This window comes from Athene noctua, chromosome 2 (genome assembly GCF_965140245.1).
Source record: "Athene noctua chromosome 2, bAthNoc1.hap1.1, whole genome shotgun sequence".
In the NCBI taxonomy this organism is placed as follows: Eukaryota; Metazoa; Chordata; class Aves; order Strigiformes; family Strigidae; genus Athene; species Athene noctua.
In genome coordinates, this window is record NC_134038.1 from 78,283,173 (window position 1) to 78,306,522 (window position 23,350).

Sequence of the window (23,350 nt, forward strand, 5' to 3'; positions counted from 1 at the left end):
CCTTCCTTCTTCATAAAAATGTTTCTGGCTAGTGTTTGAAAATAACAACTATGTTTATTGCTACAACTTGCAGTGTAGCTTGGGCCTCAGATTTTCGTGTAGCCCCATGCTTTCTTGTTGACCATTTTAAAAAAAAAAAAAAAAAAAAAAGCAAACCCATCATATTTAGGTAATTGAACGTATTTTAAATCTAGCCAGCTGGCACTTCCATTTTTCCTTTCTGTTTCCTATGTCACACTGAAGAAACATTTATTGCTGGTCTTCCAGTTGCTCCTGGGCCATATTTTGTTCCTTTCTGTTAACTCTCTTCTGCACTGGAAGCTGAAACATGAAAATACAGTATTGCATATGCTGTTGGATTTCCACTCAAATGGGAAAAGTGCATCTGGGAAGTCATCCTTTCAATATGCTGCTGTTAGATACTAGAAACAAGCACCTGCAGAATGAAAATATGAACCTATAGGTGAGGAAAGCTAGGTAGAACCAGCAGAGGAAGTTGTTACCAAAATGTCACCTTCCCCTTACTATTGAGAGAAAAACAAACTTTGAAGAAGTTGTGCTGGAAGATGTGAGGACTAGTCTGGGTGGCTATTATTGTCCTGAATCCAGTGAATTTTGCCCTGCTGGAAGAGCTGTAGGTTTGCCAAAGAAAGATGGACCACTTGCGCTGAAACAGCTGTCAGTATTTCAGCATACAGTCTCAGACCAAAGCGCCGGGCTTCTTTGGAGACTACACAAGGAAAAGGATACAGGGGAATAGCAATGAAACTGATACCACACTAGACAGGTAAGATGCAGACCTTTGTCAAGCTTTAAGTAAGAATTGCCTTGTGTATATTCAGTGTCATTCTTTGAACAGCAGCTGTTAAGATCTAAGGGATGAGCTTTTGCAACCAAAGTTTCTCTTACCCAAATATGAAACAACCTTTTACCCCCAAATAATTTTTAAGATTTGCTCATTGCGTGGGCTGCAGTCCATACAGCAGTAGGCACAGCTGCAAAGGCTTAACATTGCAGGATCACTGAAAGAGTTTATTCAAACTTTATACCACACGTGTATGAGCATGACTCATATAGGTCCTTGGGTGGAATAACTGCCAGTCTCAAAAAAAGTGGGTTTTATTCACAGCACAGTTAACTTATTTATAATAAGTTAACTCTTCAACCAAAGAAACTCAGAATTGATGATGAAACAGAGGAAATACCAAGACTTAAAAATAAATCTCTCACTGAATCCTTGCAGGGCAGTTTCCACCAGCCTTCTTCTAGAAAGCCCTTCTAGTTCAACAGCTTCTAGTGGCTTCCAGCATTGAAACAACTTCAGTAAGTCCCTCTGGGTCTCGAGGAAATATTCCTGTCACCTTCACACTTGGTTGACAGTCTACTCTGCAGAAGTCAGTTGCACTGCAGCAGAGTAATACCCTGCTTCTTTGAGCTCTCTCCCTGCTTGCTCCATCCTGTCTTCTGAATGACTTCTTCTGCTGCACCTCTCAGTGGCTCTCATTTAGATGGATCCACTTGACTCGGAGTGCAGTGTTTGGAGAATAACATTTGTTTTTCCTTTCTTCCAGTCACACCGCTTGAAAAAAAAAAACAACCCACAGTTATTTTTTAGTACTGAGACTGTAAACTGCAAACAAGCAAGTTCTGCAATGACCCAAACCGAACATATAGGGCACCTTTCTGTAGGAAGGCCTGATTCATCAGAGCACGACAATGTATTTAGCACATGTTGTGTGGATCCTTGGCAGGACTGCATTTGCATGTTGCTAAGCTGTGCTGGACGTGGCAGTGCAAGTGCTGCCGAGGACAGCTATGAGGCTGTCATGGGGAAGATGACCATTTTAAGGTGTGCCTTAGAAGCTTTGCCACATCAGAATTGAAAAATAAATTGGCTTCCTTTGGCTTACTAATAACAATAGTGTGATAATAAAAATCAAAAAGTGTATTTTATAGCATTTCTTACTACAAGTGGCTGAAAACATACAAAAGGCTTATTTTTTTGCCATTTTCTTCAAAGTTACATAGTGTAAATAGTGAGAACGCAATGCTAGTGTAAAAAAGAAGTGCATATTCTGTAACCTTTGCTAGTATCATGCAGAAAGAGTTTTTAAGCAGTGAAAAAATTTCACCGAGAGAAATGGAACAAGAGTCAAATATGAAAATAAGCATCCTGTTACACTAAAAATGTAAATATTAAGTTCTGCCTCCTTTTCCAGGCATTATGTTTCCTGTGTGCTAAATAGTCAGCATTATGTGCCTGTATTACTGAGGTTTCAGTGATAAATAGTAAATTATGATCTTGTGAATTACATGGTAAAATATTATCAGTTATTATATATACCTAGAAAAGGGTGTGTCTTCAAAATTACCTTCTGGTTTCCATTAATTTTATCTTTGAACAGCAACACAATTGTCAACATGTTTTTCTGAAGGGTAGATGTGTTAATCCATGTTTAAAATGTGGAGTTTCAAAATTAATCAAATTAAATAAAGGCATGGGTATATTAATATATGCTGGAAATTATCAAAAAGGATTTCAGATAAATAAGTCACAAACCATTTCCAAATTTCTCACAATTTTGGAAGTTATTTAAATGCAGGAACGATGGAAGAGATTTAATTAATCCATGGAATATTTGCCATTAGAAATAATGCTGTCAAAATCAATCAGTTGAAGCTTTGGTATTTGTTTTTACAGTGTATTTAATTCATATTCACATGTACAGATATGCTTGGCATCAGTGTGTAAACTGGGATTCAAGAACAATAGAAAGAAAATGTGGAATTGGGAAGAATTAGACCCATATAAAACTCCTCAACATGTGAGGCTTTTAGATAGCTGTGAGTCTGGACTTAATCCCACAAGAGGACAATCTGGGACCCAGGTTTCCGTGTGTTGAAGGACATTCACCAAATGTCTCCATTGGATTATGCATCCCATGAGAGAAAAAGAGAGAGCACAGCAGCCCTTGTACAGAAGCCTGGGATTAGGGAGTTCACCCAGAGCGCTGCGGAGACAGGAATACTAGTACATGCTTCAGTGATTTTTAAATTGTTTCATTTTGGAGGGAATTAGCTTCACCTGAAAAGGCTGATAGGGCTCTACCTCTAAATAACCCCATACTCACTGATAAGCATTTTTCATTGGGATTCGAAGAGAGAGGAGGTCTCTTGGCACAGGACTGTTTCAAATACACACTCATGGAGTGCATTGTCTAACCCCTGGATCTCCTGTTCAAACACGAAAACTTCTGGAGCTGACACCCTATTTCTGCAGCACTGTACTGAGCCTGCGTGAAGTGGCTGGAGGTTGCAGGGGGCTGCGCCAGTGAGCTGTGCAGGGAGGTTGTGGATTGCCACGTGCCAGTCAAAGCTGCCTCAGCCTACCATGGAGCTCATGAAAACAACCATGGAGAAAAATATTTCATGTACAAAAACTTTCCCATTGATCACCAAAACATTATCTAGTCAGTGGCCCACAGTACATATGCCCAAACAGTTCAGACAGAAACAGGCAGCAGCTGGAGGCTGGAGACAAGCTGTTGTGTGTAGAGGACTCTGCATCAGAAGAGGGTACTACACCTACGAGGGGCTGTAGCCCATCAGTGTCTCAGGCTGGAGCAGGGACACTGAGGAAAAGGGCAGCAGGAACCATTAAGCATAGAGCAGCAAAAATGGTTAAGTGCACAGTGGCAGAAATAAACCATCACAGATACCACCTCAACTTCCTACACTGCCTGTCACCTTGTCACATGAATTTTGATGGACTGAGTATAATCCACAGCAAAAATAGGGAAAATTGGGACCGTGAAGTGCAGAGGATAGATGGTTGTGTAAGTGCTTGTCTCAGTGTTTATTTTCTTCTTTTATTTTTTCAAAACTGCAATCAGCAATGAGAGGTTTGGGTTTTGTTTGAAATAAATTAATTCAATTAAAATTCCCTGACTCTAGACTGTTTCATCTACAACAGAGTCCCAGGTGAATAATGGTGCCTTCTTATAGCCTGGAGCTAAGCACCCGGTAGCTTTAAGTATAGAATCATAAGCAACACCCTTTTCTGGACATTTCCTATTGCTGTGGCCTCCCCTTTCATCTCTAATTTTTCTAAGTCATATTTTTAGGATTCTTATCTTCTCTGTGCATCACACACATAGTCTTAGTGCTTGTACTCTTGGGATCGACTCTCCCTAGGTGACAAGGCACTTAAAAGTCTATTTATTATACCATCCCAGTCTTTCTGTGGAGTAAGCCTGAGTTTCTGCCTACATCCATATATGCCTAAATACCTCTGGAACCTACCATACCTCTGAAAATTGTACAGACAGTAACGTGGAAAATGTGTTTTAGGAGCTTTAGAAAATAAACCCAAGATAATTCTTAAAGCTTTAACCCTTGCTATGATTGATGATAATAAATTATGTGGTTAGGCCTAGTATTAAGTGTTCATGAATAGTTTAGCATGTATCTGCCATACAGTAAGTTACTGGTTTTCTTCCTGATCAGGTTTCTCAAAATAAAGATAATTGATTTTCAAAGATCTGTATTTATTGTTTACTTTCCAATGGGAGCAAAATTCATCACTTAAAACTTTCTGTATTTAGTAGCTAGTAAATACAATCATTAAAGAGCAGTTGGGACATTTCTACAAGACATGTGTTCTGTGTATAAGCAAAAGAGAAGCTTTCATTCCCGAGATAGACATATAATGAAAATCATTCTTGTTCCCTTTTCTTTCGACCATTGTAAGGAAATAAAAGGTCTGCTTTATGAATGCAGTAACAGTGTATACCCTCCAGACATCTGCCTGTTCTCTAATTTCTACCTAGCGTGAGTCAGCTTCCTCTGTCTTCAAGGCTAGGAAGTGAGTTGTTGAATGAACGGTGATGCTTACTGCTGCTCAGAAAAGGTGTTAAAATATACAGCTTGCGTCATTAAAATTTATAATCGCTGTTTCACAAGAAGTAGGACAGATCCTTACTGTAGGCTCACTTTTCATTCATACATGGATGAAATAAATTTCTTGAATTAGCTTCTGCTTGAATAAACTTCTCCCTCCCCAATTATTATCTACCTATATTCTTGACTAATCTAATGCAGAGATTGAGAGTTTTAATTCATTTTTATTGCTGTCTGGCCCTGCTTCTGAATGCTCTGTCTGACCCTCTTTGAAGTGTTTGTGGGCTCCTGACAAGCATAGTTGGGTGACTGATCCTTGGTTTTGATCCTTCTGTGCGGTGACTAACATCTGATTACACAAATGTGTGGTACCTGTGTGGTAACGTAAAATATTGAAAAATTACCAGTGAAATACAGAAGGAAATACATTCTCGCATGCTTAGTTGGTATTCTCTAAGCAGATGGCTGAAAAATCAGCAGGCAAAGTCTGAGATTAAAAACAACCAGTTTCACTCTTAACTAGAAGAGCATGGAGGAGCTATGCTGTATCAATGTACTTCAGACGTGATCCTCTAATTTAAGTGCAGTGGTGTGCCTTAAAAATATTTTTGGTTTTGCTTTGGATTTGATGCTTTCAACCACAAGGCTTGACTCTAAACTGAGCAACTGAACAGGAAATCTCTGTCTTCAGGGAAAGGGCTGCGCCTTCCAAGCAATGCTCTTGAATATCTTCCCTGACACGTTCCATGGATGGTTTGGAAGAAAGAAAAGACATGAAGAGAGAGCTTTGTATGGTTTTGCTCATTTCTAGTGAAAAAAAAAACATAAACCTCATCAAAATGTGGAATGAAATTTACTGGAGTTAAGGGGTTTATTGTTTAGAATTGTACTGAGCAAATGCCAGCATTGGAATACTTCACCATTATTAAAAGCTGATACAGTAATAACCATGTTAATCTCGTCAAACAGATTCTTTGCAAAGTGCTGCTTCTGTCTATTCAGCAGTGATCTTCAGATATATAAAACTTAAATCAAGAGTTAACAGGATCAGACAGAAACAAACCTTGAAATTTTGTCAATTAATTGAGCAGCTCTGGCTGCCTATGTCATTATGTTCTGTTTTTACTCTATTGTTTTGCTGTTTGATGACTTGTCTCTTGAACAGCTACAGGATAGGCACGTATTCTGAAGGTGTAGTGAATTGAACCTCCTTTGCAAAATTAGTCAGACAGCCTGCATATGCAAGCTGTAATCTATGCATAAACATTAAGCATCCCCTAAGTTCCTTGAAGGAATTTGTCTTTGCCAAATATGTGCTGAGCCTGTGCATTTAAATGAGCTTTCAGACCCATACACTGAAACCATTGCAGTGAGGCAGTGCTTTCAGGTAGCTCTAGAGTTATTTGGAGATGAAGGTGGCTGGCTAGATGTTAACTACATTTGCAAGGACTCACCCTGGCCCTGGTCCAGTCCTTGCACCTGGGTGGACATGTCTTATCACCATGGTCTGGGCTGGTGACCTGGGCCCTTGGCAGTCACCCTGGGCCTGCCCCGCTTACCTGGCCATGGGGCTGGGCCCTGCCCTGCTGAGAGCCCCAACTTGAGGCTCCCTTTCTCACCGCAGCAGCTCCTGAACACCTACAGCTTGTCTTCTGCAAAACATCTTCATGAGGGAGCTTGTGTTCCATGGCTGTTGAAGTAGTGAGGACTGAGAGGATGGTTCTCTCATTCCACATGTGTGTATTGATTTTTTGGTTTTGATACCAGCTCCTGGCATTGCCAGCCTTGAAATTTCACCTACAGGATCATGAAGATAAAAAGTCTTACAGTGCTGTGCTTGGGGATTTGGAAAAACTCATTTTCCACAGGAAAAAAACCAACACAAATCACAGATGAATGTTGCTAGCAATGGGGAGCACTTTAGCAGGCTGTTAATGAACAGGCAAGAGTTCACAATTCTGTCATCAGAAAAGATGTCAGCTGTGACATAAAGCCTGTACTAGCCCCAAGTAACAGCAAAGCAGCAATTAGATATGTAAAAAAAAAATATTTAGTAAAAAGTTGTGATATGTAGGAGACTTCTAGATGTCAGGAAAAATCCTTGCTTGTTTTTGTCAAGGCCGATGCCAGCGTTTTGGAAGTATTCCAGGAAAAAAGCCATCCTAACAAAGGAAGGGGCTGCCTCTAGATAGGAAAACAATCAGTATGAAATAAAAGATGCTGCTATGATTGTTTTGTATTCAGAAAGAAATAGAGTGATGTACTCAACTTTGTAGGAAATCGAGTCATATGAAAATGCTTTGCAGTTTTTAATGGGGAACAGGTTTGGTTTAAGTAACTTTCCAAAAGCAGTAGATTTCAGTAAGATGTTTGATGCAATGATGCTGGGCATCCTGATTGAAAGTATTGACACTGTTCCCCTTCAAAAGAGCACAGTCTAATGGAATTTGAGTGGGGTAACTGGAAACTGTCAGTGGAGATGTTCAGTGAATTGGCATGTGTGTCATGTTCTGCGAGAACCAGTTCTTATCTTTTATGCTATTATGTATTTTTTATAAATGATCTAGGAGATACGTAAAGATAATTATAATAATTTTTGCAGAAAAGTCAAATATGGTCTGATAGTAAATACCATCATATGAAATACTTTATAAACTATATTCATCAAGACAGTTTATAAAAAACTGTCTGGAAAGTCATAATTCTAAAAGCAAAGAGTATTGGTCATAAATAGAAAATTGGAAGGCTGAAACTTTGAAAATTATTTTAGAGACATAGCAGACAGGGAGCTCCAGAGAAGTTACAGCAGAAAGTTGCACGGACATACTGAGGGGAATAAGGCAGAAGGGAGTGTGTGTCTATGTTTTTGTTTACTGGAGCACAATGTTAGGATTTGTATCAAATGAACTTTCAAAAAATGTTTGAAGGTTCTTGAGGGTTTAGAGAAGAAAGTATAGAAAATACTTAGGAGCAGGAGATTTATGGAGCCAAGGCTGTTTACCTGATCAAAAAGAAAATTAAGTTATCTGATCAGTGTTTATGTCTACAGGGAGAGTGTGGACATTAATCTTGAGCTGAGAAAGATATAACAGGACCAAGACTTCAAAGTACGAAATACAGAACACATTTGTATCAGTTTTTAGCAGTTCAGCTGATTAGCCACTGGAACAAACAGCTGAGGAGTTGATGAATTCTCCATCTCTTGATGTCTCTGTAATCAAGATCGATCACTTTTCTCAGTGTGTATGTGTAAAATACAATTTATTGGTCTCAGTATAAGTAATAAGGTTGGTGGAGATTACTAACATAGCCTAAATTTAAGGGGATAATAGCACCTAATTTTCAAAACCCATCTCCCCTCCCAGTTACGAGTTCAGGTTAGCTTTAAGAAAAAACAATTTACAGATGTTTATCCTAATAGGTGTATTTAAAAGAATGGGCATGAGATTTGGGTAAACATTACCATAATTTGCCAAACAAGTAGCCTGTTGATCACCATCGCTATGGCTGTTTCATTGCTGTGCAAACAGGAATCACAAGATACCTTCTTGTAGGTTATTTCAATAAGGCCAAATGCCGGGGGATGCACTTGGGCCACAACAACCCCCAGCAGCGCTACAGGCTTGGGGAGGAGTGGCTGGAGAGCTGCCAGTCAGAGAGGGACCTGGGAGTGTTGATTGACAGCTGGCTGAACAGGAGCCAGCAGTGTGCCCAGGGGGCCAAGAAGGCCAATGGCATCCTGGCTTGTGTCAGCAATAGCGTGGCCAGCAGGGAAGGGATCTTACCCCTGTACTCAGCACTGGTGAGGCCGCCCCTCGATTCCTGTGTTCAGTTCCGGGCCCCTCACTACAAAAAGGACATTGAATGACTCGAGCATGTCCAGAGAAGGGCAACGGAGCTGGTGCAGGGTCTGGAGCACAGGTCGTATGGGGAGCGGCTGAGGGAACTGGGGGTGTTTAGCCTGGAGAAGAGGAGGCTGAGGGGAGACCTCATCGCCCTCTACAGCTACCTGAAAGGAGGTTGCAGACAGCTGGGGATGAGCCTCTTTAACCAAGTAACAAGCAATAGGACAAGAGGGAATGGCCTCAAATTGCACCAGAGAAGGTTTAGACTACATATTAGGAAGCATTTCTTTCCAGAAGGGGTTGTTAGGTGTTGGAATGGGCTGCCCAGGGAGGTGGTGGAGTCCCCATCCCTGGAGGTGTTTAAGAGTCGGGTCAACATAGCGCTGAGGGATCTGGTGTAGTTGGGAACTGTCAGTGCTAGGTCAATGGTTGCACTGGATGATTTACAAGGTCTTTTCCAACCTAGATGATTCTTTGATTCTGTGATTATTTCTTGATAGATTTCAAGGGCAGCTGAAAATTTTATTCTATCCATGTTTATTTTTAAACTTTGTGGTGAAGCTGGATGTATGTGTATGCTAGTTGCTTCTAGAGTCTTACTGCTCACTTACTGATCTGGTTTGTCAAACTTGCTAAATAGATGATTAGACATATGCCACAGGAATCTGAAAGCAAAACCGAACCCATAGATAAATAGGGTTCAATATTCAGTGCCTTAAATGACATTAAGGGACAAAAATATCCTTATATGGGATTATAGAGCAAAAAATGTCCCTATAATCCTTTATTTATCTACATATATGTAGTTTTTCTGCAGACTTCTTCAACATCAGAAGCCCAGCAATGAAGATGAGCATTTCTTCCAGTAAGAACAAAACTTGAACCTGCATTTCACTCCATAGACAAGAGAGAGAGAGAGAGGGAGAGAGAAAGAAAGACTTGCTCCCTTCGAGAGTTCAGTACTTGGTTCTGTAAATTGCATTGAAGGACAGTTTCCCTCCATTGAGAGTAAGGTGCTAAACTAATTTTAATGTAGTGAGCCCTCTCAGAATAGCTTTGTTTCTTCATGATGACATTCTACTGTCTATATTATTCAAGAAATCAGACTAGATGGAAGAATATTTGGCCTTTTAATTTATAAATTCTTATAATTGTTTATGCTTTGGTAAAGAGTTGATAGTGATGTAATCTTGTACAACTGAGTGAATCAGAATTGGTAGTTTACATAACAAAACAGAAATGAGCAAATAAATAAAGCATTATTGACTCAGGCCAAGAGGAGTTTGATTTGTGATATATGCAGTTAAAAAAATGTACCGTACCACGTATTTGAGGATATTTTGCTTGCTTGCTGCATAACAACTGCATGACCTCCATTGTGCAAGATGCTGCAAATGCAATTGCCACCTTGCAAAAACAGACACAGTGCTATGATCTTTACCAGAGATATGCTAATTTACTTTCGCTAAACAAACATCTAGAGTTTATCAAGCTTTAGGGGAGTGATGAGTAACTGGGAATGACTGCTGAGGTAATCTGTATAATTCACGGAAAATTCTGGCAAGGAAATGGACTTGGATGTGAGAGTTTGAGAACAGTAACAGATTGACAAATACCACTGCAAATCCTTAGTTAGAGAATCCAGGGATTGCTAGCCATCTTCTGGGATCCAGATGGGCTTGTTCAGAGAAGAAAGGAATACTTCAACCTACAGTATGGAAAGACTATAATGTTGTACTCTGTATGGATCGTGTGCTTTGTCTTTTAGCCCTGGGACTTAAAGATCTCAGCTACAAGTGATTTGAGCAGTGAGGGGAAAGCATAGCCTCAGACACACATGGACAATCAGGAAGCAGTCTTGTGTGCATGAATCACAGGTACTGGCTGTAAGGTCATCTTGGTAATATTTCAGGGAATGACATTTGTGAGGGGATTTTAATTATTGCTATTTACATATTGCTATTTACATATTGCTATTACATAGCAGTTTCTTTTTCACCAGAAGCAGGTAATGTTACTTTCGGTCTAAAGACTTATAAATGGTGCATCTCGACCTGCATTCAGAATTACTTTGGCTTTTTTCATACAGACTGTACCTCTGAGAGTGACTTCTCTGTCTACCACAAATAGACAGGTGTTTTGTCTCAAAGTCAGTGGCTTGTATGTCAGTTCACCTAGGTTTTGATGTGTAGATTTTCTGTCTTTTTGAGAGAATAGTACATAATGTATTATTAAATAAAAAGCCATCATTACCAGCAGTCTTCATTTGCTATGTTCCTCACACTGTTCTAGTCTGAAGAAATTTCAGTGCACAACATCGGGCACTACAATCTCAGTAGTAATTGTTTTTTATCCTTCCACTATGCTCTTTTTAGCCACCAGAGATGACAAAATATGGAGGAAGAAGTATTCTTAAATGCTTTGCATTTCTTAGGATCTCTTAGCAGAAAGGGAAGAAACAGTGTATTTATAACCATTTTCTATTTGGTTAGCTGTCCAGCCCAGCCACAGTCTTCATAAATAGTTGAGATTTCATTTCTTTCAAAATTGTCTTTTAGTGAAAAAAACACCAAAATTAACAATCTGGGTGAACTGTAATATGTGACTTGATAACACATTATTACACAAGTAGTAACTTCGGGACTGAAATGTGAGCACTCGCAGTCTGTATGATGGAGAGGGTGGCTGAAACCTTTAGGTATAAACTGGGCATGGCAGGGTATTTTGCAGTGTGCTTCACCGATTGCAGTTCTCTAAAGCCACCTCTGGTTGTAACCTTCTCTTCTGTACGGTGGAAATGGCAGAAGGAAAACATTCTTTGGAGGTAAGTTCTGGTGTGGTGAACAGCTTCACTGGGATGTTTAAGCAGAATGGAGTAGTGGTCTGGCCTGGAGGAGGGGAAATATCCTGCCTCTCCTGCTGTACCCTACGAAATGAGGGCCTTCTGTTTTCGCTTTCCTCTCATGTTTCTTTAGCTTGTAGTTTACTTCACACTGCTTCCTACAAAACCTTTTTCTTTTTCTATTTCTATTGCTTTCTTGAAAACTTTTCTTGCTTTTATCTGTGACCTTTTGCCAGCCTCTCTGTGTTTCAAAGACATAAGCAGTAACCTGGATGTTGAGTGCCTTGCCTCACTTTGTGTCTGGAATCATAATGGAGTCATAGGAAGATAGTGAACTAGCCTGAATTTACTAGCCATGGTACAACAGGACACAGTGATGTAAAACAAGCTAAGAGCACTCACCTCTTTGTTAACTGTTAAATGGTAACTCTTAACAAGTGCTAACCTGTCCTGTACATCACAGAACAGCAACTTTCTGTTAGATAAAGAGCAACTTAGAAGAGTAAGCTTTCATTATGGAGAAAAATCCATTGGCTCTGCAGGCATTCTTTATAAGTTAGCAAAATACCTCCACCAGTGGACTACATTTGAAATGAAAATATGCATCTTCTTGGATGTGCACTTGCTGAAATTCCTCGATGTACTAAATTAATCTTGCATTTAAGAAATAAAGCCACATTAGCATTTTGATGAAAAGTCAATTGTGTATATTCCTCTCAGTTACAACGTGTAAAAACTGAGATCCTAGCAGTAGAAAAACAGTACATCTTTTATTTTATACTTGCCTCCTTTAGTCAGGCTAGAGACAGGTATGCTTTTCCTTGAACATTTACTTCATGACTCATCTTACTGTTTATGTGATATGCTTCAGTATGAAAAATAAAGAGCAGTCCATACATATGTGAATCAAAATTATTTTTAGATCTCACCAAAGTAAAAAAAAATAGAGCAAAGAAAGAAAATTATTAGTTCGATATTACTTAGCAACAAAGCAAGATTCAGTCTTGATTCACTGAAATAGAATTTGTTCACAAAGTGTGTGCAGGATCAGCTTCATAGGGCCTCATGTAAACTAATGCTATACTTAAAGGTACGCAAATGCTAGCAGGAATGGGGAGTCTTCATTATACGTGACAGATACAGATAGCCGAGGTAGCTGCAAATATCAGATACTCTATAGCCCTGTTATTACCATGCTCTACTCAAGGTCGTTAGACCTGAACAGCAGTAATTATCCCAGACAGAGCACTGGATTAATGGTTACACTTCTTCTGCTATCTTCATGAACAGAACTGCAAACTCTGCAAAAATACGTGTTGTGAACCAAAGAAAACTCATCACTGTGAGTAACACCTGCAGACCATGCATATTTTGAGGTTGTCGTCTTTTCTGACGTAGCTGTTTCTCTCTCTGACTGTTACGGGCTTTTACAGATGCTTTCACCCTCCTCACTGGTTTAGGGTTCTGGTTTTTAGACTTAGCCAGAATTAGCCTCTCTACTCTGCCTATGAGAAAATGGGAAATTCCTGTTCAGATTTGAGGTGGAGTATGATCAAAGCAGGAAGGGTTTTTTTTCAGAGTTCTATCTGTTCCCTTGTTGATCCAGTTTTCCAGAGAAGTAGGAGCTCAATGAAAAGCTGTCACAGGTAAAGTGGGCAAAATTAAAATGTACTGATGTAAGAGAGCTTCACAAGAAGACTATGAGTATGATACCAACAAAAGATAAGGAAAAGAATGTAGGGTTTTTTTTTAAATATTCAATTTCCTTTTAGGTTAGTATTTTCAAAAAACTTTAGTTCATCAAATGACATAATAAAGTAAGGTAAGAGTACATATCAAAATAGTCTGCAAAAGTCCAGCTTTTTCAATATGTACTGTGTCCTGATTTTATCTTTTCATTTTCAGTCTAACAACTGCTAAAAGTATGACTAAACATTTAAAATACATTTTAAAAAAAAATGATTTAGCCTACTTCTTCCTGAATTGGACTGCATTTCCCTGAAATCCTTTAAACAGTTCTTGCAGCTGTTGCTTTATTTGCTGATCCATATTTCCTGCATTCTGCTCAGGTATTGAGTAGATTTCTATGCCTAATGTCTTCAGACGTTAAGTTTAGCTTACACTTTTTCTAATATACACAGAACCTTGAAGAAGTTACATTTACTTGGAATTGTGTGTATATCTCTGTCAAGTTTTTCAAGGAACAGATTAATTTTGGAGGTCATACCTGGCATATGCCTGATTTCAAGACTCATCAGAATGTTCTAGGGTATTGAAAGTAGTGTATTCCTTGCACAGTATTGCTTCCATACTGATTTGGTTCTCCTTAAAGAATTTGTGGACATTTTATTTTAAATTTTAGGAACGTCTTCTACTTTCTTTATTACCTGCTCACATTGCTATGGAAATGAAAGCAGAGATCATTCAGAGGTTGCAAGGTCCCAAGGCAGGCCAGCTGGAAAATACCAACAACTTCCACAATTTGTATGTCAAAAGGCACACCAATGTAAGGTATTGTACTGTAAAAAAATGTGTCAACTGCATTCAAAAAAATTTTGAAAAGAAATTCTTAAGAGAGCAGTTCAGAAAATAATTGTTTTAATATGTTTTTCAACAACTTACTGTTTAGTATCCATAAATTTCATCAAATGCTAAGAATTCCACGTTCCAGAAGAGCAACAAAGTTGATAATACAAAGGAATTGTTTGGAAAAAGCCATGCATTAAGAGGCTTTCTTCATAATGTCTAAATTTTTCAGGCTAAAGTACCAAATATTGCTTTCATCTATACTAGTCAGAATTGTAATTCATGTCAGTTATATTATACTGAATTCGTAATTTTCTTAACTGGAGCAATTTCTCAGGGTTTATATAACATAAATAGACATAGCTGTATCACATATGTATTTTGCACAGTACCTGAGATAAAATATTCTGTTGACAAATTAATTATTAATTATAAATTTCTAGAAGTAAGAAGAATAATTCATCATTTATTTTAAATATTCTTTCATCTTTATATGTTGTTTTGCCTGGTTTTTTGACTGGACAAATTAATTTGAATGACATTCTTAGAAATTTCTTTTTTAAAGCAAGCATTGCAGGACTTCTGATTAAGTTCATTTTCACTTGCTACTTTTTCCATAGCCTGATTCTATGGAACTGTCAAGTTTTCTTGGTGAATAGAAACAGTCTATACCTGAATATCTTAGTAATCAAGCTTGAGTTTAATAGTCTGAGTAACAAGTGAACAAAGATTTCCATGTTGCATATCACTGACAGGTAAATCTAGATAGAAAATGTCTACAATGATAAAGTTTCTGAGAATAAAGATGTTCATTGAAACAATTACCATTATTATATTGCTGATATGTGAGTAGGAAAAATATTTCTATTGTTTTAATACACTGTAATAAATACAGGCATAGAATGCCTATAAATAATAATTTAGTAATATCTGCGAAGGTAGTACCTATAGAGGTAAACATAGGTATATATTACCTATAAACATAATGCCTTTAAAAGTAAATGTAGGTTTAGCTATAAATATATTTATTGCTCTACATTTAGCAGTGGTTGTTTTGGGTATCAGCATACCTCTGTGTAGTCCATAATGCTTGCTTTCAGGTTTTGCTATTACTTGATAAATCTGAGTTCTGCAGAAGGAAACTGTGACCAAGCTTCTTTTCATTTCTATTGTAGCATCTTGTATGCTGATATTGTGGGATTCACTCGCCTGGCCAGTGACTGTTCTCCAGGGGAATTGGTGCACATGCTAAATGAGCTGTTTGGCAAGTTTGATCAAATTGCAAAGGTGAGTTTCTACTGGGCTGCTACTGTTAGTTTAAATAAGTCATCTTTAAAATATTTTTTCTTTCTGGGGACTCTTCTACTTTCTGGCAGCATTTCTGAGGCTTTGGCAGGAAGATTAGACTTGAAACGTGTGAAGAAAAAATCTGGCTCTGGTCTGAGTGCAACAGTGTGTTTCTGCCAGTGTGACAATCTGTGAAACCCAAGATAGCTCTCTCTAATAGGACCAGTAGAGACAGCTTATGGAGCCCAGTAAAGCTTAATGGCAGATGAACGCTCTTTAAATAGATTTTTTACAGTAACAGGGTTTAAGAAACTCAGGACTGAAAACTGATACAGCCAGTTTTCTGATCTCTGAAAAAGCATTTAAGAGACTGGAGGACAAGAGAGACAATTATGATCAAAGCGGTTTTGTTTACTGACCACAGCCTCTTGATTACTCAAGAAAAGACTCAATCAGAAGACTACAATCAGAAGATTTTCTTCTGTTTATTTAGGTGTCATTTTTATAAAAATTGCATCAAACTTCATGCTGTGTGTGAAGGTGAAATCAGAAACACTAAAACAGATTAAAGTGTTCTGTGTTTTTTATTAGTACAAAACTGTTTTCCAGGATTAAAAACCCCACAAGTTTAAAAAACCCCACAAGTTTACATTGCCTTAGAGTACAAAAGATAGAAATAAGATTATGATTACTAGTTTCAGGAGGTATTGCCTAGTACATATTCAGAGATGTAAATATGGAAGGCTAGGTCTTTTGATTTGATATTTCAAACAGAAAGACTTTATTTAAATTGAGTACATGATACTTTGGTTCAGTTTTTAATCTAAGGTGTGAACAACACTGCAGATACATGTTTTGCGGTGAACTTATTTCGTTGTTTTGCCCATTAAGGACCATAACAGATGGAGGAGTCATCCGTACAAAACTCTGACAGCACTTCTTTTTTAGCAAGCCAAATCTCTCTCTACTGAAACAAGCGTAGGTAGAATGATTTTACTAACATCATTTAAGTCAGTCTTAGTAACCCTTCATTTATGTAATTCAAGTTGAAAGTGACCATCTTACCTTTCTTTTTCCTCCAGGAAAATGAATGTATGAGAATTAAAATCCTAGGTGACTGCTATTACTGTGTTTCTGGACTACCTATATCTCTTCAAAATCATGCCAAGAATTGTGTGAAAATGGGACTGGACATGTGTGAAGCCATTAAGTAAGTGCTGAACTTTTTGTTAAAAATACAACAATAAAAATTCCGGCTCTTTTCTGTCTGTAGCTGTGCTGCTGGTTGAAACATTTAGACCTACAGTAGTTGCTGTGCTTCACTACAAGGTCCAGCAATGGTAATCTTGATCTTGGCCTCATCTAATAAATGTTTTAATAGGATGGGTTGTGCCAGGCTATCTTGTAACTAAACCATAAAGATGGTTAAGAACCTGGAGCATTGCTCATACGAGGAAAGGCTGAGAGCTGGGACTGTTCAGCCTGGAGAAGAAAAAGTGGAAGGGGAAAAATCTCATGAGCGCATTTAAGTACCTGAAGGGGCAGTGCAAAGAAGATGGAGCCAGGGTGTCCTGTGGTGCCCAGTGAAAGGCCCAAAGGCAGTGGGCACAAACTGAAACACAAGAGGTTCCCTCTGAACATAGGAAACACTTTTTTCACTGTGAGAGTGATTAAGCAATGGCACAGATTGCCTAGGGAGGTTGTGGAGTTTCCAGCCTTTGAGATAGTCAAAATCCAACAGCTAGAGCCCTGAACATCATGCTCTGACTGGCCCTGTTTTGAGCAGAAGTTGGACTAGACAATCTCCAGATGTTTGTTCTGACATCAACTATTCTGTGATTCCAAGGTGATAAATATCCCAACCAACATCACTTAGGCAGAGTTATGAAGCTGCCACCCACCGGCTAGTCATATGGCTCTGTGAGAGGCCAGAACTCTGACTCCTCTGAGTTTGGAGTTCAGTGGTGATCAGGAGCAGTTGCCCCTCCACGATTAAGATGCCTCAGCCCTGAGCCAGTGGAGTGATAATGAGCACGTTTACCAAAGTAATTTCTAATGGCTTAAAGATTCCTGGGCCAAAAGACTGACTTCCCATGTTGTTAAATAATCAGTTAAATATGCCTGCCTTACTAGACCCCAGGTTTAGTTGCAACTTTGCTGTAATTAATTTTTTAGGTGAGGACCTTCTAAAAAGTTTTGTCAGTTAACACATTAAGGGACTTTTGAGAATTCTGTGCTTATCAGCAGTATTTTGGATTTGTCAATTACTGTGTTTGTCACTTAATTCTTTCCCATAATCATTGTGCTTGTTCTGTCTTTGAAACAGAGAACAGAACAAAATGTTTGAGAATCCTAATGTGATTGCTTTTGAAATAGCAGTTGTAACTTATTTCAAGTAACTCTGGTAATAACAGGAAGCTTGATATCTGTGAAAGAGGAAAAAAAAAATGGTTGTATCTGATGGGTTAACACTTGTAAGGCATCTGAGGATACAGTTTTGGCCATACTTGAGAAATTCTCCAGCTTATTATTGATTGGGATCAGTAGTGATCAGTACTGATCTCAAAGTAGATTGGGAATGGATTATAGGCAATTTCAGCAATTCTGAAGACAATGGGACTTCAAAGAATTCTTGCAAAAGGGCAGTATTACTTCTCCTCCTCTCTTCACCTGACTGCTATCTGTACTCTCAGTTCAGAGTAGAAATAACTCTTCTGTAAACTACCTGCCCTAGATGAGTTCTGCCATCAAAGCTGGACACATTTCAGTATGAGGGTACTTAAACGTAGTTTGGATGTCTGAACACCATGGGTCTTAAACCTGCCTATGCAGAAAATTCAGCTCGGTATTGTAGTTTATTTGTTAAGCAAGGGTCTGATTCTGTTAGTTCATTTAGAAAACGTTTTGTGAGGAAAAGGCAAATAAAAAACCTTCCACCTCTTTTTTATTTTCTAGCCAAGGTCAGATAATTCATAACTGAAGTTCTTTTCAGCTTTTAGGAGTTAAAATACTGTAAATGATTACTTATAGCAGTTAATGTTAATGGCACAAATATCTTTCCTGTAGAAAAGCTAAGTTTTCTTTGAATAAAATGACAGTATATCTAGGTGAGCTACACTTTGCAAAAATATATGTCATGTGGAGGTCTGGATATTTGATAGTCATCTGTGTGATTTGTTTTTTTAAACAATTGGTCTTTGGTTTTAAAACATGATATGATCTTCTGTAAGTTTTAGTTCCAATTTTGATGGTTTTGACTAAATCTTATTTACCACTGTCCAGGTAGCAAAGTAAGAAACTACCTCATCTTTGTGAGGGGTGTGTGTGTGGCATGCACCTCATCATGAAGTCTATAGTTATGTCGAACAGTGCTATTTCAATGATTAACTACACAGGCATGCAAAAATTATTCCTCTAATCCTTAAATACTACTCTCATATGTGAGTAATCTAGTCACAAAAGGGTTTCAGCTTTCAGTTATCTGATCTTCTGATTCGATCCAGGGTAATTACTATATGGGTAGGTTCATTAAACCAATTTGGTTCTTTTCATTTTAAGGCATTCACAGAAAATTTTTAGTATTTGTGGAAATTAGGATTTTGATCTTCTTGCTTTAGAGATCTTTTGTAAAACTAACCTCAGTACAGGAATCAGGCTCCTGCATTTTCTAAAATATTTTTTCTTCATTCAGAAGTGGTTGTACCTTACATTGTATTCAAATACATGTTTGTTTGTTTTGTTTTGGTTTTTTTTTAAATGGTACTTGGAGTACTTCTTCTTGCCAAGCATTAAAATCTACAGATTTGGCTGTTTCCTCAGTTGCTTTTTAGATATACTAGAACTTCATTATAATTAAACCAATTGCTTCTCTAACATATTAGGAACTAAAGATAACATCAATTCAGTAGAAAAGTAGGTAAGACTGTCTGTCCCTAAGTTCTGACTTCCTCCTTTGGTTGGCTTAAAAAATGTTGGATTTTTTCCACAGCATTTCAGTGAAAATGAGAGATTTCTGGTTTGAATTTGAAAAGATCTGTGTGCTGTGTGATAAATGTGAGTTAAAACCATTTGCATATAGTTTCTGGTCAACCCATTGCTTTTTTATTTAAGATAAAAAAGTCTACAAGGTTACAGTCTGGTGGAAAAACAATGCTAAGCCCAAGCCATAAATTGCCCTTCATGAAAAACTGAAAGTATAATTTTACACATCATAATGCAGAGCTTTACTTGAGCTCAGAGAGCAATCTGTCAGTTCCTCGCACTTCAAAACTTCACAATTTTCTTTGAAAAAACTTTCTGCTCAAGCTGCTATCAAGTATGCTCATTGTTAATGCTGGATGATAAGGTCCTCCTTGGTAAAAGCAGCCTTATAGACTAGAAAATTATTTTTTAGTGGTATAGCACATTCTGATCTGACTTTATTACTGTAGTCCGAATCCACAATGCTCCTGTAGACAGATGCCTGATTATCACACCCTGTTTACATCGCTGTGAGAAGTGAAGAATGTGTTCCCCATGTTTGCAAATGCTTTCAAAATATTATGTTATGTGTTGCAGCCTGTAGGTGAAAAAAAAAACCCTGATTATTAATCAAGTCCATATTTTGTTGTGTGATTGCTGCATCTTTGTGTGGAAGCATCTCCTGAAATACCTCTGTGGCCTGTAAAACTAGAAGTAGTAATACTCTTGCTGTTGAAAGTGTGTCACTCAGTGTATGTTTGACTCACTCCATCTGAAATAACCTTTTTGTCAGATGTGAGGTTTTGTTATATTCAGTCACTGAGGTGCAAACTCACCCCTGAGTCTATAAATTACTGAAAAAAAACAGTTTGCTGCTTAGATTAAGAGTTCTGTATAGATTTTACCACCTGAATATGGTTTCAGTTCCAGTTATCTATGAAGAAAAAAGAAGTAATTTTACCAAATTGCCAGGTGATCTATAATAAAAAACTTTATTCAGTCTTGTTTCCTAATGATGTGTAGCTCCATTTTGAGCAATTCAGCTCACTATGCTACAGATTGTTTCCATTTGAACATGTTAGTAGTCCTATTGATTAATGGCTTTGCTTCTCTGCTCTATGTTGGAACAAATCCAGTGTTTCTTATAGTCTTCAGCCTGCTTGCCTGGGAGCAGGATGGTCACGTTATCAAGCCATAGATGCCACTGTGGCCTGTGATGTTGAGAGCTGGCCATCTTAACTGGATGCTTTAAGGATAGAGCTTATTTTACACATATGTTTGTGTATGAATATATGTGCTGTTTTCCTCCAGCCTAAACTCCACCCCCTTGTCTGTCTCCTGACTTCCTAATTTACATGTTGTTTAGCCATAGATTCTCAAAGGCTGTCTTTGATTTGGTAGCTGGAAATGAGTTCCATTTCTGAGAAAAGTGAAAGAAACTGTTGGATGAGGTGGTTGTACCAATTGGAAAGCTAGATACAAAATAAAATAATTTTTGAGGTATAATTTCATTCCTGCAGGTCTGATCCAAAAGGGAACTATGCTTTTAAAACTGGAAATTTTCCAGGGACTAAATGTTCAAGGCACACTGAGTGTGTGAAAGTGTGTAAAATGGGACTAGGTGAATCTTAGATACATCAATCCAGAATTACCGATGAATAAAACTCAGGTGGACAGAGCAGATACTTTCCTAATGACCTGAGCTCTTGCTTGTGTGTAGTAAAGTTTCTATGACTACGTGCAAGCTAACCATGCTGGTGAAATACAGAATCCTTACAAATTCAAATTTCAAACTGCAGTAGGAAAAGTGTAGTCTGCCCAGCCAAGATGGGTACACAGACTGTGGTGTGCTGAGAGAAACCAGAGAGATCGTGGGAACAGAAAATGAAATAGTGGTGGGAAGTTTCAGATATACTTGTGTAGGTAAGGCAAGTATCCTATGGAGATGTGATGGACTACATTCTTAGATTCAGTGCCTGCATTGTCATAGCATTTGTTCAGGGAGCACGGGAGACAAGTAGTAGTAAACCTTAATTTCGTCCAGAGTAACACTTCTAATTTAAAAATATTCTGTGGTTTCTTTAATTTGTGACACAGAAGAGAAGATTCAGTTTTGGAACATATTCTACTTATTCCCCTCCTTAACTCCTGAGAGCTTATTATAAAGCAGACTTTATGGCTTGCTTTGCAGAATATGGCAGAGCAGCCTTTCGACAAGCACTTCTAGATAAATGTTCCTCTTCCACTTTGCCCAGTTTTGTAAAACATGTTTTTTTTTTTTTCCCCAAAGTGTTAAGCTTGTGTCATATTCCTTGTGCAGAGCAAAACGGGGTTTATCATTTGCTGACTGCTTGCAAAGATCATTTACAAGCAGTTCATTTTCAAGTGTGTCAGGTACACAAGAGCAGTGTAAAATGGCAAAGTGAAAAGAAATACCAATAAACACTTGATAGAGACTGAAGAAATTAAAGAACTTATCCTCTTTTTAATAATTTCAAAACACAGTTTAACAAAATACTTTCAGTCATGATCCTTTTATTTTCATTTCCCAGAAAAAGAACACTTGAGAAATACTGCTTAAATGTAGGATTTCCCATATCAAATTAAGCCTGTTAAGTTCTATGTTCCCTTTCAAAAAAAAAAAAAAAAAAGAAAAAAAAAGAAAAGAAACATCCAGTTAGTTTTGTAATTCAGAAGGTACAGAGCTAATGATTCTCATCAAAACTGAATATGTTGCTAGAACTATGAATCTGACTCATATACAGGAGCCATTTGGGTTTCTTATTCTATAGTTGTTCTTTCCATCAAAACCCTGAATTCCTTCAAGATAAATGCATGTACGTGTTCTTTATTACTGGTTAGTTTTGGTCCACATGACTTGGGGCTTAAACACCTAAATGCAGTTAAGTTACAATCTTCCCATTTCTTAGAAATGTATAAACCTGTAGATGTCTGAATTAATTCTATAACTCTTTACATATGAAGTTAGGTACTCATATGATATATGTCTGAAAATGTTGTGGTTGTTTGACTTAAGTAAACCACCTTGATTCAGAAGAGCTTCTTCTGGAAGGATTCATGCCTATCTTACACGTACGGCTTTTCTGATTTGGGTTGGGGTGAACAGATACTTCATCTCTGTCTAAAGTCATTGGAAAGGCCAAAGGTTTAGATGTGGTTTGGACAGTGAGGGTGGCCTCTCATTCTTTATATAACAGTCAAGTGGGTACAGCATTCACCAAGCATGTAGAAGGCTGTTGAGTCTATGTTCTCCACAACCTGAATGGCACTGAGCTCATATCCCCAAAAAGTGTACCAGTCATCAGCCAGTAGAATATCCTGAGGTGCTGCGTTTTTCATCCTTCCTCTCATATAACAGATATGAGAAAGTGTCCAATGTAGATATTAGGGTCTTCAGATAGAAGGGTGCATAACAGTAGTTCCAGATCTCCAAAAGCTGCCTGTAGGACAAAAATAGTCCCTAGGTTTTACCATGAGGCCAAACATCGCCACTACTTAGTTCAGCCCTCCCAAATAATTTCAGATAAGTATAAAAGAAGGGAATTCAGACATGGACTTAAGATTTAGTATTTACTACAAATAGTTGCAAATAATGATAACAGGAAAGGTAATATATAGAAATAATCCTAGCATAAAAAAATTGAGGCAATGTTAAAAAAATAAATGTTGTCACTGTTTTTACTGCCAGTTTGATGGGCAGATTAAAAGAAAACAGAGGCCCTATTATGTATATTAATACTTGTTTTCTTCTCAACTACAGGAAAGTGAGAGACGCAACTGGAGTTGATATTAATATGCGTGTAGGAGTGCACTCTGGAAATGTGCTTTGTGGTGTTATTGGGCTACAGAAGTGGCAGTACGATGTGTGGTCACATGATGTAACTCTGGCAAATCATATGGAAGCTGGAGGAGTCCCAGGGTAAGAGTGAACTCTGTTAACATTTGGACTCGTGGAGAAATGCATAGGTAC

General features: G+C 38.0%; 1 protein-coding gene across 1 annotated transcript in view; it reads left to right on the plus strand.

Annotated features, from left to right (window-relative positions):
* The window catches only part of ADCY2 (adenylate cyclase 2), a 231,861-nt gene that overhangs the window by 136,836 nt on the left and 71,675 nt on the right, over window positions 1-23,350 (plus strand). Inside the window, exons 5-8 of the mRNA XM_074899489.1 lie at window positions 13,949-14,097; window positions 15,288-15,399; window positions 16,482-16,609; window positions 23,141-23,299. Of these exons, the coding sequence (XP_074755590.1) occupies window positions 13,949-14,097; window positions 15,288-15,399; window positions 16,482-16,609; window positions 23,141-23,299 (548 nt within the window). The remainder of the gene's footprint in view (window positions 1-13,948; window positions 14,098-15,287; window positions 15,400-16,481; window positions 16,610-23,140; window positions 23,300-23,350) is intronic.